The 14422-nt window shown below is 43.4% G+C and overlaps 1 protein-coding gene across 3 annotated transcripts in view; it reads right to left on the bottom strand.

Moving 5' to 3' along the window:
* Rasgrf2 (Ras protein specific guanine nucleotide releasing factor 2) overlaps positions 1-9159 on the bottom strand; it is a 225649-nt gene extending 216490 nt beyond the window's left edge. For 2 of the 3 annotated variants that reach the window (XM_041663519.1, XM_041663520.1), the window contains exon 1: positions 8305-9158. In XM_041663519.1, coding sequence (XP_041519453.1) covers positions 8305-8592 — 288 coding nt within the window. In that variant the 5' untranslated portion in view covers positions 8593-9158. Of the gene's footprint in view, positions 1-8304 lie in introns of all 3 variants that reach the window. The other variant, XM_041663521.1, reaches the window with a different exon arrangement.
* Between the last annotated feature and the right edge of the window lie 5263 nt (positions 9160-14422).

Below are 14422 nucleotides of genomic sequence, written 5' to 3'. Positions count from 1 at the left end.
AAACTGGCTTTGGCTTAAAATTATCATTTAAAGAGCATTTAAATAATTGTTAAAATATTAGAAAGTAATGAGTAATTATGGGCATGAAGCCAAGCAGTTCAGAAGGCAGAATAAGAGAAGAGAAAGCAAAACGTATTATTATAGAGGTCTTGGTGATAAAGTGAGTACGCAGAATTGCTACTGATGGGAGACCCTGTGGCTCTTCATGATGCAAAATGCTAGCATTTGGAGCATAGTATTAACTAGGCTGATGAATGCACCCTATATAGCAATAATGATGTCTGTCACACCCACTAAATTTTCTGTGATGCTCCCTGGGCCATCACCTGGCTGATTTACAATTAACTCACAGACTTGTGAGAAACCTGTGACTTTTGTTTAAAACCAAAATAGGAAGTAAGACAGACTCACTTGCAGCAGAATCAACGCCTGAATCCAGGAGTGAATGAGGGAAAAAGTCAAGCCTTGCAAAAGGACCACAAGCTGGGCATGGTCGTTCACACCTGTAATCCCAGTACTTGGGAGCCTAAGGCAGAGGAATTTCCTGGAGTCCAAGACTAGCCTGGGCTACTGAGTAAACTTCAGGCCAGCCAGAACTATGAGAGTTTATTTTAGAAAACCAAGATATTGAGTTGGTAATTACCAGCTATGGGTATAATAACTAGACGTTAGAGACTTTGGGCTATGGGGACACAGAAGTAGTTAATGGGAACGCACTGGAAAGTGGTCGGCTAAGAACGCAATTCATAGAATAGATAGATCCTAACACAGGCAGAGAGATTCTCCCTCTTGTATGGCCTTATAGCATTTGAGCAGTTTCCAGCACACATATGTGACCATTATTTAAGACAACTTGAGTTCACATTTCTTCCTTGCGATCAAAAAGGCGTGCAGCCATCAGCCATTGGACAGAACCTTTTAACCCTGGAAAAGCCCGGCAGGTCTCACACGTAATTAATGGGGTCTTCCCAACTGCCTTAAAATAGTTTTGACTCTTGGGTGAAGATTTTGAAGGCTAGAGGAAACACTGACTGGTGGTTGGTGCATGCGGAGTTGCAAAACTTCCAGGAACAGAGTGTGGGGATGCATTGGTGGCTTGATGCTATGTACGAAGTGTAAAGGCAGAGGAGCTTGGGAAACTCACCCCAGTGGAGGGAAGACCCTTCGATGGTAGAGCACTTGGCGACTTAAATGTTCCTTTGCATACGGTCCAGTCATGGTCACCCCATCCATCATCCCACGATCATGGGTAAACGACTGAGTGCAAACTTCCTATTTCCCCAGGTGTAATAGGTTCGAGTTCATCTAAAAGCTATTTCCATCACTTCGGTATCTTCATAATGACTGTCTTCAGTTTTCCTTTATTATAGCATCAAATAAAAAGATGGCTGCCAATTAAATTGATAGACATTATTACAGAATAAATCACAAGCTCTTTGCGAGACAGGTCTTTTCAGAACTACGTCTACTGCAGTCTCCAGTGCCAACCAAGAAATAAACCAAAGAGAAAACATTCTTCTATGTACAAGTGAAATTATACAGTGTCTGAGACTGGCTTTAAAATAAGCCCCCTTCCCCCCCCCCCCAACACACACACACAGAAGGAGAGAAACAACAAAATGTGTAATGAAAGTTGGAGATTGTTTACACTAAACGATAGTGGTCCATGAACTCTTGTATCCTATGTGTGTCCATTTCTTTTCTCAGGAAGGAAAACCTCTCCCAAATGATTCTAGCAATGAAACCTAAAAAGTCCGTGGGAAGGAATGAAACAGCCGCCGACAAATACGTTCTTTGCCTGTTTGGCTCTGTGTTAAGAACTTGGGAGGACCTAACTATCCATGAAGGCCATGATGGGATACTCAGAAACCTCTTCTTCTGGGCACTTTTTCAGAGCACCTTGACATTACCAAACTTAGAGAGATGGCTCAAGAGCATAGGTGTTTTAAGCAGCAACTATGACCTAAACCTACACGATTTACCCTAAAGTGAACCATGCCCGATTCTTCCACCTCACCTGGTGACCTTCTTACTGGCATTCCTACAAACCCATTTTCACCCATAAAAGTGCCTCTGACTCCTGGGCATCACTGAGGCAGTCTCATCTGACTTCTGTGCTGAGTTGTGACATCACAAAATGAGCCTCCGATCAAGCTATACCTTCCAGTTCCCACACTGCCGGACCAAAGAGGGCTTGTGGCTTTTAAATAGCTGCTTGCTCGGATAGGGGTGGGGAGGCTAATCCCATTGTTTACATAATCACAGGAATGGCATGGTTCAGGAAATGAATCAGGAGGTGTCTAAATTAATCACCCAAAACAAAATAACGCCTTGCAGGAACCCAGTAGCCATGCAAAGTACCAGTAGCCATAGTCCTTCCCTCTGTGCTGATCCTCAGTCTTGGCAATGCCTTTTTGTAAGCATGGCCCACATTCGTAAGTAAAAGGATGACTTGAGGCTCCACAGCTCATTTTTAGAGATAGCTTGTCTTGCATCTCCCAGAGTCATCAAGAAGTCTGTTTCTCGTTGCCTGCTCCAATGATGCAAACTGTTCTCATCTGCATCCCATCTTCCATCAGAGTTAAAAAAGAAACAAGTTGCATAGATACAGAGCTACTCAAATGTGATCAATTTTTTTCTGCCTTTTTCCCAAAAGTGTATTTGGGGCATTTTGTAGCCATTGTGAAGTTTAATGAAGATGGTTTGAGTCTTTTTCTTTTAAAAGATTTATTTATTATGTTTACAGTATTCTGTCTGCGTGTATGCCTGCATGCCAGAAGAGGGCACCAGATCTCATTAGAGATGATTATGAGCCACCATGTGGTTGCTGGGAATTGAAGTCAGGACCTTTGGGAGAGCTGAGCCATCTCTCCAGCCTGAGTCTTTATTTTTCACTGGTTCATGTATGTTCTAGTAAAAAGGAAAATCATATGGTCATGACCTTTCTGCATCTCTGATGCACCTGTGGTATCAATGTTCTCTGCTGGAACAGGGGAGAATACCCTGCCTTATTCCTAAATATTCATGCAATGGTATTTTAATTCCCGGGGAAAATGGCAAAACCAACTGATTTAACTCCTCAATCAGCTAAAATTTAGAAGTTACAACCAGTGCAAAATGTGACTACTGATCTGAAAGAATGCCGTGTTGGGTCCACAGCCAAGTGTTCTTTCTAACAGTGAGACATTTCACACAGTGCCACGTTCCTTCTTACACCATCTCGGCTTGACTGAAATACTGGCTGTGATTTTACTATATCATCCTACATCAAGACAGGGGAACATCCTGAGCAATGAATCATTAGGAGATTTCATCACTGTGTGAATGCCACCAAGCTTGCTCACTGGAACTGAGATGGTGTGACCCACCACACACCGAGGCTATGGACATAGATGCCACAGAGAAGCCCGTCCCCAACAGAAAGGTCATAGTGCACCCTGCGCATTGCCGTTCCCGTTTCAGAGAATTTTTCCCGTGGCTCCTGTTCACCATGCAGTTGCCGTCATGAAAATAGCGCTTCCCACACTTGGGCAGAGTGGGTCTGTAACTCACATATTTTTAACTTTTTGAGACAGAGGCTCACTCTGTAATCAAGACTGGCTTTGTGCTCACAGCAATCCTCCTGCCTCAGACTCCCAAGTGCTAGATTGTAGGTTAACTCACAGTTTTGAGTGTCACTGGTACAAAAGAGAATATGTGAACTCCCAACATATATAAATGTATAACAAACAGTTCATATTCAGGAGTCAGCAGAAACAAATAAAATATAGATGTCTACACCCTTTTCTTAAAGAAAAAATAAACAGGCATAAAAACACAAAGCTGCTTCAAAACTGTGAAAATTAGAATTTAAGACCTGAGTTCATACACTTTGGCATTTATTTCATCACAAAATGTCTTTTCAAAACTTTTTCTACTCTTTAGTACTTAAAATTATGTTTACTATAGTATGAATATTTAAGCAGTTTTGGTCGGGATAAACAAAAATCAAATGGAAAATACAGTCTGCATTAGACAGAAAATAACTTTTTTTTTTCCAAGACAGGATTTTTCTGTAGCTTTGGAGCCTGTCCTGGAACTAGCTCTTGTAGACCAGGCTGGCCTCGAACTCACAGAGATCCGCCTGCCTCTGCCTCCCAAGTGCTGAGATTAAAGGTGTGCGCCACCTCCACCTGACTAGTATCATTGTTTTAAACGCTATCTTTTGGAAGCAAATAGAAAGAGAAAACACTGTCATGCTGCAAATGCTTTCTGCCTTTCCATGGTGTGAATACTGTCACTGATTAAAACCCACAGCCCAGTGCACCTCACAGGACAAATGCATTTTACACACAGCTAACACCCAGTGGTGAGTTTTCCTGTGTTGTATCCTCAACACGAATTTCGGTGCTCTAAACACTAAACTCATCAGAATTCAACAACTAACTCTTGCTAATCTACAAGTTCTTTTTCTTTATTTAACTTCATTGGAAATGTATTTATAAATTTCAAGTAAGAAATCATCTCTGTCCCCTGGATTATAGTTTTGAACATCTTATAAGAGTTATCAAATGTCTTTATTGCATTTTCCCTTTGTGTTCAGTGGGCAAAAATGGAAAAGCACCCATGGCTATTATACCTCTGCTCAATCCCGAGAACTAGAGTGAAAATCCCTACAGTCTCTGCCCCTACAAACAGCTCTGAGTTTGTGTGCTCCTCTACCCAAGTCAATCAAATGCTGAAGAATCCCTGCCTTGTGGTCAAGTTCAGAAGGTTAAAATGTCTGTCTAGTAATGAGGTGACAGAGATATCACAGAACCTGCAATCCCTTTTGAATTAAATCAGCACAAATATGACAAGCATGTATAATTCTTTTTGCCCCTAGAGCCAAGAATACCCATCCCCCACCCCTCCTGCACCATGCAAGGGAAACTAGGCTGAACGCAACAGTAGATGAAGAAGAAAGACAGTCACGCTACTATACATCTTTTCTGCCTCGGGGGAGACGCACGTGGCTACTTAAGTAGACCAGAGTAACTGGGCTGTGTACTCTGACCCTAAGTGCAAACACTCAGGAGATCTCTCCACTGAAGTAAAGGAATGTCACACAACGGGTTGTTTGAAAATCAGCCCAACTCGTTTTTGAGCATGTGATGGTCTGTAGCTGCGTTTCACAAGGTTCAACAACAATCATGTGATTAGAGTTTAAATAACAAGGACCAAAACAGTGATTCGCACATTGTATCCCCAACTGCCATCTCATGCAGATTTTTGGTTTTGTTTATTTTTAATTTGAGCTCAGTGGATTTAAATAAGCCTCCCCAGCAAAGCCCTTTTCATACCTGGAGTTGGACTTTACCTATCTAGAAGCCCGAGTTAGCACAGGTTAAAAGGAAAGTAAGGAGACAGATAAAGAGAAAGCCGGCTGAGAGCCCAGGAGAGCGCAATTAGACCAGATGATAAACGGTCTCAAGTCAGAGCAGAGCGCACAGAACGTGCTTGCTACAGAGGGAAGTTTTTCACTTGCCCGAAATGGGGCTTAGAAAAAAATATAACCAGATACATATTTGAAAAAAAAAAAAAGAAACATTCTTTGGGAGGCAGTGAATCACTTTAAGCATTTTTAAACAAATTCATTTGGTTATATCATCATTGCTGTTCTAAAGAAACAGCCACTGTGGAAATGCTGATAAGACTGTCTAGCAATATCTCAAGAACTTGCCAGAGAAAACCCTAGAACACCGTGAACTCAATGGAGCAGCACAAATAGCCTTCAACATGGAAAATGAGCTTATTGACAGAAAGAAAAGAAAAAATCAGGGTTTATGTTTTGGTTCATTTTCTGACTTTTTCCTTTTTTCTTCTTTCAGTCAATAAACTTAATTTGAAATGTTATTTAGATAAAGAAAACCAATGGGTATTTCTTCTTATGGCTTAGCTATCAGTCTAGTTAAACTTAACTAGCAGGTTAAAGTGATTTGAAAAAGAAGCCATTAGAGGTGGTTTACAGCAAGAATTGGATTATTAATGTATTGACCAAAGATGCCAGATTCCCTCTCTGAGAATGACGAAACCTCTGGCTCAGTGGGTGTTCCTTACAGGTTTGTGTGACTGCCGCCCTGGTTCTCAGGATGCCCACTTCAATTATCTTTCTCCTTTAGCTTTAGTACAACGAGTATTGCTGTAGAGTTGCCATTCACATGCTCTGTATGGCAAAAAAATGTTGCACCGTTTTTTTCAGAGCCTTAGAGACAGATGGTCTGCAGCCCTGAAAAGCGGCACACAGTTAACTGAAAGAAGGCCATCTGCATCTGCTCACACTTAGACGGAATGTTTCTCCTTGTTTCTTATTCCCACAGTGTCTCTTCTAATTCTTCAATCACCTCTAGGTAGCAGTGTTCAAGAAAAACACTACTCGGTTAGGCTAACCCATGTCAAAACAGTGTTTCTAACACACAGCAAAATTTAAAAATTCTCCAAGCCCAGCTTCAAATCCCTTCTGGAATGCTTGCATCATTACATATCAGTTTTATCTACAAACCCCAAAGGTTCCCAATTTCCAAACTCCCAAATTTGCATAAGATGACAAGCACTCATGGCTCATGCGTGATATAGAGAAAAATCTTGCATATGATGACCTGTCTAGAACTCTAACTATTCAGGGATTTCAATCCTCTAGCAGAGTCCAACTTAGAGACAACGGTCCTGAAGATGAAGCTCAGACCTTTCCCAGACGATCAACAGTGCTTTACATATAATGTTAGCAGAGTTTGTGCCACAGAAGCCTTAAGCACCCTCTGAACTCCGTTCCAGAGTAACCAAGAAGCAGTGACTTGTGAACTTAAGAATAAAGACAAAGGAAGCAGTTTGGAGTCAAGTCAGTGATACATATTCCAACTATTTTAAAGGACCCTCTTTTATTTCAGACATAATAGCACTTAAAATTCTTGGGGGCAGAGAGGTTCTTGTGGGTGTTCTAATACTATTCAAAAAAGACACACACACACACACTTTTTAAAAAATCTTGTTCCTCAAAACTCTTCTTAGATTCGAGACTGCATGATTTGAATTTTCCCCATTTCTAATACATGTATCTGCCAGCTTAGAAACCAGTTTCTCAAATGACTGAAAGCTCCTTCGAAAGTCAAAGGGCGTCTTTTTCATTTCAAATTCCTAGCTCTTCTAATGTGTTTAATCCCTTATCATTTACCGAAGTTAATGTTTTACAGCGCAAACAAAAACCAGTCCTGTGCCCGGTGTGGTTTCAACTTCTCTGAGTTCTAAGTTTTAAGAGGGCAGCAACATTGGGTGGCCATCCGAGCGCCACTCCATCGTGTCTGCTGCAGCCTCTGTGGGTTGCTGTAGATGCAGCCTGGTCTAACTTGCGTGGAAAAATGCAGCCTAGGAAATTTTTCTGCAATAGCAAAAACAATCAGTTTCCCATCCCCCACCGCCCATCCAGCTTCTCCTTCCTCCATGGGCGGAGGTATAAAAGCAAAGCAAAAACATTTCGGTTGGATAAAATCATCCTTTACTAAATGAGTGGCATTAGGAACCGGTATGCTTCGTATTTGCAGAAATGGGCATTCAGAGGTTAACCTAGTGCCTCCCCAAAGCCTTAAATGTACAACAAAACTCACTAAAAGTACGACCTACTGCTAAAAGGTCTCATTTACTTTAAAGTACAGAGTGTTCTTTTTTTAAATGCCCACGTTTTTTAAACACAGCCAGAACTCAGGGACAATTACTAATCCTCGGGAAATAGGCACACATGTGTCTTCATGACTGACCTCAGTGGGCAAATGTTCGCAAGGGAAAGTCCTAAACTGCAAAGCATGATGGACCAGGAACGCCTTTCGTGGTAGCCTGATTGGTTCCCAACACCACCAGTGAGCCATCCCTTGCAGGTAAAGAACTCTGCCTGTCCCGAGCGAGCAAAAAAAGAAACCAAACTTTTCCAAATAAGCTAGTTCGGTCTCGCCAACCTAAATCCAACAGGTGTCAACACACATCGCCACAGATACACATCTTTCTGAATGTAATCTAGAGCATCATGGAGTGATTAGCGAAGAAACTGAAGGAAAAAAAAAAATCCGGTCTCTAAGAGGATTGTGGAAAAGCAAAAACAAAACCAGCTTGGTCCCTAGCCCAGCTGAACCCTAGGCAGTGGGGTCAGGGAGCGGAGATGGGAAATCTCTGCTCGCGCTCAGGGACGTGCGTTGCTCTGGGGTCTCGGAGCATTGCCCCTGCGCTGTCCACCCAGCACCACAGTGAAGCAGGGAATCGCCTGGGGCTGGAAGCCAGGGAAAGGAGAGTGCGTGGTACCTGCTTGTCCAGGGCGTCCCGGGCGCCTGCCGGTCCCGCGCCGGTCCTGGGTGGTGCGGGTGTCCGCTCGCAGCTGCAACCTTCCAGGAGGTACATGCCCGCCGGGCGGCCGCTCTGCTCGCCCTCGAAGTAAAAGAGCACATTCTGGTAGAGAGCGAACCACTTCTCGTGCCAGCGGCTCGCCTCGGCCGCCTTCTTGCTCAGGAAGCCCCGCTTGGTGCCCTCCTTGCGCGCCAGGAAGGCCAGGTACAGGGCGTGCCCCTCGTTGTAGCGCACGCTTTTCTGCATGGCGAGGGTGCGGGACGCGGTGAGGGTGGGGCGATGGGGTCGCAGTCTCAGCCCCGCGGCGGAGCCATCATCGAGTGCTTTCCGGAAAGACGCACCCCGGCCCGCCTGCCACAGGGCACCCCGCCCGCCGCCCAGACCAAGGGCGCCGAACCGGGCTGGGGCACCGTCTCCTCCCCGACCGCGCCCTCTCGAGTCCCCGACGCCTCCCGATCCCCCGAAGCCCAGTGCCAAGTAGCCCTCCGAGGGCGCCCGTACCCACGAAGTTACTGCGGGAGCCGAGCCCCCAGCGGCGGGTTGCGCAGTGTGGCGCGCGGCAGCCGGAGGACTGTCCTCGGGCTAGGCACTCCGGGAGACAGAAGGTAAAACGTCACGTGGGAGATCAGCTGTAATCGGCTTGGAGACCGATTTAAAGGGTAAAGTAGGCGCGGTGGCTGCTGCGAAGGCGCTGCCTACTCTCCCTAGCGTGCATCCTTCACTCGCCTGCCAGGACCATGGCCTCCGCCTCTGCCCAGGCCAACCCCTGATGGGGCAGATAGCCCTGGAGGGGCAGGAGCGTGGTGGCACCCAGCCGCTCACAGCAGAAACATGCACAAATAAGCCCTCACGTACACACAGGCAAACGCACACTGAACACACGCATAGAGACCAGTACCCGCACGCAAACAGCACACATGCACGCAAATACAATAGGCACACGTTGACAAGTGTGTGTGCACTCACAACATAAATTAGCAAACATCCTTTCACTCAATGTTCACTGTCATACACATAAGAGCACAAGCTACAATCACAAATAATACACTACTGTGCACACATACACATTCACAATTACAGAAACACACCCATTGTATGTACTTCTCAAAAGTGCACACCCTCGAATTTTCACTTACACAGGCCACTACATACATTTACAGACCTTGGTACTCAAACATGCTTATATTTACTGTACACAGTGTATATACATTTATAATCATATACACATCCACAGAAACATCAGACAAATGGATACCTATACATGGACAAATCCATCAGCCCTTCCAGTCATACACACATACAAATACGCACACATTAAGAATCATAAGCATATGTAAATAAATGCAAGTCCTCCTAAACACAGTCATCAGATACAAGCGCTTACAGACAGAAAACAACGGACAGTTACATAGGCACTTAGATCCACACATTTTTACAACCCTTGTGCATGCTCTCAGACTCACAGAAAGGTTCAGTAGCAGCAGGTGGAGTCACAAGGCAGCTTTGCATAAACCACAATGTTGGCTTTCCAGCTTGTTCCCGACCTGTAGAGTTTAAAACTAGCAGAGAACGTTCATAGAAGTCGAGTGTTCCCAGAAAGCCAGCAGATGCGTCAATTCCTTTTGAACACCTGCTATTTCATGGGATTAAGATAAAAGAAGCTAAATGTTAAGCATGGAGTTTTAAGTAGGGGGAGGGATAACACTATGAAGGAGATCTTGCTGGCAGGGGCAGAAACTGTCCCCGGGAGGTCACACTGTCACAGGCTGAGCAGAGTCCCTTCCTAAGACTAGAAATCATTTGATTAACAAACCTCACAGGTACCGCTGGAAAACCAAGATGTTCTGCTCAAACAAAATACAAGTGAAAGAGAAAGGATGTTCCAGAAGCTTCCAGAAGAACTGCTGAAGCCCCACAGTGCCCTCTTGGATTCTGTCTCGCAGTGGTTTTGTTTGTTTGTTTTTGTTTTTGTTTCATTCCCCGCAACCACATATTAAAATGAGCGAGCAAACCAGTACTGGAGAAAGCAACAGAATAGTAAGCTGTGCCTTTCAGGGCAGTGAATTGGTGAAACACCTGTCTGGTCCTGCAGTTGTGCACTCACAAATTGATCTCCGCAGGGTCCTCCCGCTCTGAAAGGGCTGTCTTTGCAGACTGTGTTAACTCTGCCTCCCCGAATGGCTGACGGTTTGCATTTTACCGTCAAGGAAAACTTTGCTATTGAAGTTCATGTAATAGGAAAATTGCCCTTTTGAGACGACTGTGAGAGAACAGAAGCCATCCTTTTACATGCCTTTATGTATCCGAAGGGCAGCGGCGCGTTGAGCTGGCTTAGCCCAGTGGAGAACTTGTGCTGTTATTTAGAGGGAAAATGTTAGGTTGCAGTCCACACCGTTCTAGAAGCAGGGCAGAGGGTGATAGCCTCTGAGGCCTCTCTGTTCCTTTGCCGTGATCCAGCTGTATCCAACTCTGAGAAAAGCAGTTGAAACACTCCGGCTTCAAGCTGAAGCCAGAATGGGTCTCACACCAGAACAAATATTCACGACAATTCTGTCATGAGCATTCGTACCTTCTAACGCCTTATTTCCTCATGAGCATTCTTCCTTCTAAGTCCTTATGTTCCCTCAGGGGTGAATGACTCCTGTCCTCTGTAAGTACTGTCTCTGACATCCAGGTATTATCAAATGTCCCCTCTACCTACAGAAATGTCCTTATTTGAGTCCCAGGAAAAATTTGTTTAGCCCTTGTCTGTTCTCACTTTCTGAGGACCTCATCTGCCCAGGGCAATGAAAGGGAAAAAGTTCTAGTATTGTTGTTGCTGCAGCTCTTATGCATCTTTTCTCTCTCTCTCTCTCTCTCTCTCTCTCTCTCCCTCCCTCTCTCTCTCTCTCTCTCTCTCTCTCTGTGTGTGTGTGTGTGTGTGTGTATGTGTATGTGTGCGTGTGTATATACAAATGAATGTGTGTGTGCATGCCTGTATATGAGTGTGGGTATAGTATATGTAGACAGTTGGTCCTCACCTTGTTTGAGACATGTTCTGGTTTTGCTCACCACCACATATGCTGAACTACCTGGCCCTCAAGTTTCCAAGGACTGTCCTGTTTATACCTCCCATTTCACCACAGGAGTGTGGAAATTACAGATGCGTGATACCTTGTCCGGCTTTTCTATGGGTTTTGGAGACCCTCATTCATGTCTTCATGCTTGCAAGATAATTGCTTTGCCCACAAGAGCCATCTCTCTAGTCCCTGTAGTGGATTTTAATTATGGAAATCCACTGCAACGGTTGTTGGCCATAAGCTGATGTCCTCAGTACTGTTCTGAAGTGGTGTGGAATGGTGTGGCTCGGGCTATCCGTGTGCTCAGTTCAGAGGAGGCGTTCCTGGTTGGGAACATCTCTCTTGATTCTTAGTAGCAAAACCAGCTCTTTAATGAATGCAGCACCCACAGAGAGGGTTTACATGCAGTAAGTGTGTAAGCGATGCACAAGTATTTCTACAAGGAGGGTTTACATGCAATAAATGTGTAAGTGATGCACAAGTATTTCTGCAGGGAGGGTTTACATGCAGTAAGTGTGTAAGTGATGCACAAGTATTTCTGCAGGGAGGGTTTACATGCAGTAAGTGTGTAAGTGATGCACAAGTATTTCTACAGGGAGGGTTTACATGCAGTAAGTGTGTAAGTGTTATACAAGCATTTCTGCAGGGAGGGTTTACATGCAGTAAATGTGTAAGTGTTATACAAGTATTTCTGCAGGGAGGGTTTACATGCAGTAAGTGTGTAAGTGTTATACAAGCATTTCTGCAGGAAGGGTTTACATGCAGTAAATGTGTAAGTGTTATACAAGTATTTCTGCAGGGAGGGTTTACATGCAGTAAGTGTGTAAGTGTTATACAAGTATTTCTGCAGCGAGGGTTTACATGCAGTAAGTGTGTAAGTGTTATACAAGTATTTCTGCAGGGAGGGTTTACATGCAGTAAGTGTGTAAGTGATGCACAAGTATTTCTGCAGGGAGGGTTTACATGCAGTAAGTGTGTAAGTGCTATACAAGCATTTCTGCAGGAAGGGTTTACATGCAGTAAATGTGTAAGTGTTATACAAGTATTTCTGCAGGAAGGATTTACATGCAGTAAGTGTGTAAGTGTTATACAAGTATTTCTGTGAAGGCGTAAGTCACAAACAATGCCACACCAATTCGGGGTTATGATTATTAGGGTGGTATTTATTTAAAGGGGAAAAAACTTACAGATCACTGTCCCAGGCAGCAGCCCTCTACGCAACCAGGAAAGGAGTCTAGTCGCAGGCAGAGCAGGAAGTGAAGAGAGAGAGGAGAGGGAAGTGGCCGCTTTTTTAAAGGGAGAGAAACCACGCCCCAATGGGCTGGTACCTCAGCGGTGATAGGCTGGAGGAGTGGGAGGACCTCCCGCAACACCTCCCCCTTTTGTTTAAATAAGAGAGTTCTAAACCTACTATGAAATTATATACAATAAGTACAAATATCCTATTCTAACTAGCTTAGGTCTTGTATAATAAATAACTTGGCCAAGTCATGAGAGAAAGTAACTACATTTATATAGTCTTCAACCCCATCAAAGATCTGAGAAGGGAAATAATGTTACCTGGGTAATTAGGAAGTTCAGTAAAACAAATTCCAAAACATGCAACAAATCACAGAGACAACTGGCTACCTGGGCAATCACCCAAAATCACGTTAGCAGCGTTGAAGCAACCAACTTTGGCTAAGGCCTAACATAACTGACATACCATTTTCAAAGGCAAGCAACTTTTCAAAACTATCTTACCCTGTCTTGGCAGGATATGACAGCCCTGTTTTATCCATTGATGCACGCTCTGTATCTTTGTCAGTCATTGAGGTATGGGCATTTCTTTGCCCCAAGGCCAGTTCTGCCAAAAAGAAGGCTCCAGGTGGAGTGTCTTTGGTGCTCAACATTCTCTCGGGAATAGAGTGGTGTTGCCAGGAGCAATTGTGTCTCACTACCACAAAACTCTGAGTTAGATTAAAGGCCATTTTCTACAGCTCTTTGAAGAAGTTGAAGATTATCTATCTATACTGAGTATAATCTCTATATATCTAAAGAACCTGATTAGTCTATTATAAATGACAAACTTAGATGACTATTAGTCTATATAATTCTCAATATCTATCTAACTTAAAGACTAAGACAATAAACGACTGTGAAACAAATGAGGACAATGACCTCCAAATATAAACAATGTACAAATATACATTGCAGTAGGTAAATATATATCAATACACAATCATTATATAAGTATCTTAATCAGAGGTAGAAATGTACACTGCAATATGGTAAATATATACTATATATATATATCAATACAATATATGTCAATACATAAAAAATGTTTTAAACAGAGGTAGAAACATGCATGCGTACAATAGTCAATATAATTTAACTTTGTATCAATATACAAGAATCTATACCAATGTATTTGTCTAAAAACAGTAACTCACAATTACAAATCTATTATCCCATCATCCCTCTTTTTTTTTTTCAAAATGATCCCTGAGCGTATAAAATTCCTCCCCCAACTCTCAATCGTATACTAATTATAATCAACCCCTAAATGATGTCCCTAAACCCAAGGGCAAACTTTACTGGGAGAGGGGACGTCGTCCTCTAGAATTACTTCCAGCTGTCATGGGGGCGACGTTCTTTCTGGGGGATCCTGTGAAAGTAAAATGATGGTTAAATTTCAAGATCAATGTCTTTTAAAATTGCCAATAGTCTCTGAGTATTTTGTGCAGGTCTGGCCAAAATGTTGTATAAGATGTGTACCATTTCAGCTAACCAAGTTGGAACTGTCTTGTGCAGCTGGTACCAAAAGTAGGTCTTGTAGTAGCGCTATCAGTATCATGACGTCATATCAACCAGGTGGAGTTGTTGTTATGGGGCCCCATCTTCTTCCTGGAAACTTCAAATGTCACTTCAGAAAAAACTCATTGTTCATTATGAAAAACGTAAACATTAATCATATAGACATATATAGACATATATATATATATTCAATGAAAGACATGATAGATATATTCAAT

This window comes from Microtus oregoni, unplaced genomic scaffold (assembly GCF_018167655.1).
Source record: "Microtus oregoni isolate MIOR12 unplaced genomic scaffold, Mior012 000014F_ref0000157, whole genome shotgun sequence".
NCBI lineage: Eukaryota > Metazoa > Chordata > Mammalia > Rodentia > Cricetidae > Microtus > Microtus oregoni.
This window is presented reverse-complemented; position numbering and strand designations above follow the sequence as displayed.